General features: G+C 42.2%; 2 protein-coding genes across 2 annotated transcripts in view; one reads left to right on the top strand and one right to left on the bottom strand.

Annotated features, from left to right (window-relative positions):
* The window catches only part of nudt7 (nudix (nucleoside diphosphate linked moiety X)-type motif 7), a 3,121-nt gene extending 2,701 nt beyond the window's left edge, over positions 1-420 (bottom strand). Inside the window, exon 1 of the mRNA XM_016260856.1 lies at positions 105-420. Within this exon, the coding sequence (XP_016116342.1) occupies positions 105-260 (156 nt within the window). The 5' untranslated portion in view covers positions 261-420. The remainder of the gene's footprint in view (positions 1-104) is intronic.
* A 507-nt stretch (positions 421-927) lies between these two features.
* The window catches only part of LOC107574411 (transmembrane emp24 domain-containing protein 6-like), an 11,084-nt gene continuing 8,223 nt past the window's right edge, over positions 928-3,788 (top strand). Inside the window, exon 1 of the mRNA XM_016260852.1 lies at positions 928-1,031. Within this exon, the coding sequence (XP_016116338.1) occupies positions 928-1,031 (104 nt within the window). The remainder of the gene's footprint in view (positions 1,032-3,788) is intronic.

Below are 3,788 nucleotides of genomic sequence, written 5' to 3'. Positions count from 1 at the left end.
ACACACACACACACACACACACACACACACACACACACAAGCTCAATACACGCAGCTCACTTCACGACAGAAGCCTACACACAGCTCGGACTGAGGGGCCTCACGTGAACGGCGCGCACGGTGAGCAGGAGCCGCAGCTGTCCGTCCCGCAGCAGCAGCGGGATCAGCACCGAGGCTCCGGGAAGCGCCGGCAAACAGAGGAGCTCCTCGCCGCTGTCGTGCTTCTTCAGCGCCGCGACGGCTTTCTCCTTCAGGTCCATCGCGGCGGATGTGAGCTCCTGTCAGGACACTTTCACAATGCTCTGTGAGGACGCTTCCGCTTACCTCAGCGCTTCCCGTGATGCTCCTCTGGGCTCTGCTCCGCTTCTGGATCAACACACAGCTGAGCACAGAAATACCGCACGCAGTTAACGTGAGAGGGTTAAGGAGGGGCGGGGCTAAGCGGCCCGGAAGCTGTCTCTTATTGGTTAGAGATGTTCGTGCCATTTCAAGTGACACTATTACACTGTTTCACTTAAATTATATTATATATATTTCTTTATGTCTAACAGACACACTTAAAAATAAAATGAAAATTAGGTATTTATTTTTATTCATTCGTGTCGATTAAAATTGTAACTGTTTAGCTGATGATACATTTTCTTGTAGAAAACTTATGTAGACAAAAACATGTTTTTTTTGTTTTTTTTGAAAATTACACGTGGTCCAGGAACTTTATACAGTGAAACAAGAAGTCTTCTTCTTTTGCATTTTATTTGACTTCAAGAGTGTCCGTCCCGCAGCAGCAGCGGGATCAGCACCGAGGCTCCGGGAAGCGCCGGCAAACAGAGGAGCTCCTCGCCGCTGTCGTGCTTCTTCAGCGCCGCGACGGCTTTCTCCTTCAGGTCCATCGCGGCGGATGTGAGCTCCTGTCAGGACACTTTCACAATGCTCTGTGAGGACGCTTCCGCTTACCTCAGCGCTTCCCGTGATGCTCCTCTGGGCTCTGCTCCGCTTCTGTGTGAAGCACAGAAATACCGCACGCAGTTAACGTGAGAGGGTTAAGGAGGGGCGGGGCTAAGCGGCCCGGAAGCTGTCTCTTATTGGTTAGAGATGTTCGTGCCATTTCAAGTGACACTATTACACTGTTTCACTTAAATTATATTATATATATTTCTTTATGTCTAACAGACACACTTAAAAATAAAATGAAAATTAGGTATTTATTTTTATTCATTCGTGTCGATTAAAATTGTAACTGTTTAGCTGATGATACATTTTCTTGTAGAAAACTTATGTAGACAAAAACATGTTTTTTTTGTTTTTTTTGAAAATTACACGTGGTCCAGGAACTTTATACAGTGAAACAAGAAGTCTTCTTCTTTTGCATTTTATTTGACTTCAAGAGTTGCTCTTGTCCTTTTTTTGTGTGTCTTTTGAAGGCATTACATTGAGCATTTGTTTAGGCCTTTTAAGCATTACATTGTCATGGCAACAAAGTAAAAGCTTTACACAGAAACGCTTAGTGAGCCATTATTATTTGGAATAGTGCACCCAAAAATCATTTACTCACCTTCACGTCGTTCCAAACCTGTATGAATTTCTGTCCTCCGTCATGCACAAAAGAAGATACTTTGAAGAATGATTGTAACCAAACAGTTGACATTGACTTCCATAGTATGGTCATGGTGTCCTTATCAGAATCACTCAGTCATCATGAACATAATACAATATAATGAAATACTGAACTTATATGATAAATGACCAAACATTTGCACACATATAACTACAATTACAGTCCCTTGGAATTTATTTTTCTAATTTTATACCATTTTCTTTGATTGGATGTATGTGATTTTGGCATGTCCCTCACGCAGCTCAGCTAACTTCAATGTAGGGGTGTCCCCGACTAAGGATTTTCATAGTCAAGTCTGAATCTTTGAATCTTGCCGATAGTCGATTGATAGTCGAATCATATGTTTGGGGGCGGGGCAAAAGACATCAAAGGGTCATATGATGCGATTTCAATTGTTCCTTTCTCTTTGGAGTGTTACAAGCTCTTGGTGCATAAAGAAGATCTGTAAAGTTGCAAAGACTAAAGTCTCAAATCCAAAGAGATATTCTTTATAAAAGTTAAGAGTCAACCACACCTACCTAAAACGTCTCGTTCTAACACGCCCCCACATGTCTACCTCACTATGTGGGAAGATTTGCATAACGCCGCCCAAATGTTCACGCAAAGAAAGAAGGCGTAACTTGTATTCTCGCTGTAGTTTTTTTGTTTCCGCCGCCGCCATGTCGTGAAGACGCTGTGTGCTTCATTGTGAAAGCAAAACTCGCGGAAAAAGACAGTATAAGTCATTATAATCCATAATTAAGTCCCCACTGGATGCAACAAATGCTTCGTTTATAATGGGTTTTAATGTTTTTGTCTCGTCGCTCTGGCTGGACAAGGCAGCACAGTATGGTAAAGAGCGTAACATTTCCGTCACACGCTTGAGGTATTCGGCCAATCACAACGCACTGGATAGCTGGCCAATCAGAGCACACCTCGCTTTTCAGACCGATGAGCTTTGTAAAAATCAACGTGTTTCAGAAAGGCGGGGCATAGAGGAGAAACAATAATGTACAGTATGTGGAAAATAATGTGTTTTTTTTTACCTTAAATCGCATAAACACATTTCATTACACCAAATACACAAAATAATGTTCTTTTTAGCAACATCATATGACCCCTTTAAGTCAAGTCAGACATTCGAATGTCATAACTAGCCTCCGTTAGGGAAAATGTGTAACGGACGCCTCGCAGATACAAAAATTTTGTTTTGATTGAAAGGTAGTTAACATTAAACATCAGCGAAACTCTAAGAATTCACAACATTTTTTATAATAGTGCTCTTATTATAACGTTATGTATGTAGTAGACTAGTTAATGTTCTGCATTTCTGTTTTGAGCTGCGCGCGCTGAAGATGACCAGTAGAATGAAGCAGCAGGATTTTAATCAATGGGATTTAACTCATCATTTATCTCATATAGAATACGCTTCCTTATTTATATAACAAAACGTTAATATTACGACTTATAGGCTATTGGTTGAGTTGCGTTGCAGTAAAGCGTTTACGGTGATTATCTCTTCAGTGCACAGCGCGAGCAGGACAAACAACAATGCAGAATATTAATAACTTAATATATTAATAATGACTTGTTGCATCCAGTGGGGACATAATTACTGATTATAATGACTTATACTGTGTTTTTACGCTTTGCGTTGCGTATTGCGCCGCGTAAACATAAAACCATGTCTGCATTTGTGATCGGAGAAATGACAAACAACAAGCGCTACTCTACACTGCTCAAAACTCGCGTTTGAATCATCAGTGGCAAATTCTTTACATATAAAAAAACGGTACTTACAGGCTGTGAGTCAGAAGCACCAGACTGTCCTTGCAAAGTTGGAACTGCCCCACTTTATAGAAACATTATGTCCTCTTTTGGAAGGCCAAACAAAGTAGTTTCGCTTTCACAACGAAATACACAGCGACTTGAGTGAGCGACGCGGCCGGCGGATTCGACGAAGGAGCATCCGGAGGGCTTGCGGCAACCACATGTGACGACTCCGGGCTGGACTCCACTTCGTCCACGGTGAAAGCCGATCCGGCGATCCACAGCACAAAGTTGTTGTATTTCCTCAGCAACCAGCATGGATCAGCTCCAGGCATGACAAAGCGGATATCGTCCTCTTTTGGAAGACCAAACAAAGTAGTTTCGCTTTGTTACTCCTTCTTTCTTTGCGTGAACATTTGGGCGG

Source organism: Sinocyclocheilus grahami, unplaced genomic scaffold (assembly GCF_001515645.1).
Source record: "Sinocyclocheilus grahami isolate Dianchi unplaced genomic scaffold, SAMN03320097.WGS_v1.1 scaffold2217.1, whole genome shotgun sequence".
NCBI classification, from domain to species: domain Eukaryota; kingdom Metazoa; phylum Chordata; class Actinopteri; order Cypriniformes; family Cyprinidae; genus Sinocyclocheilus; species Sinocyclocheilus grahami.
The sequence above is the reverse complement of the archived record's forward strand: the minus strand, read 5'-3'. Positions and strand labels throughout refer to the sequence as shown.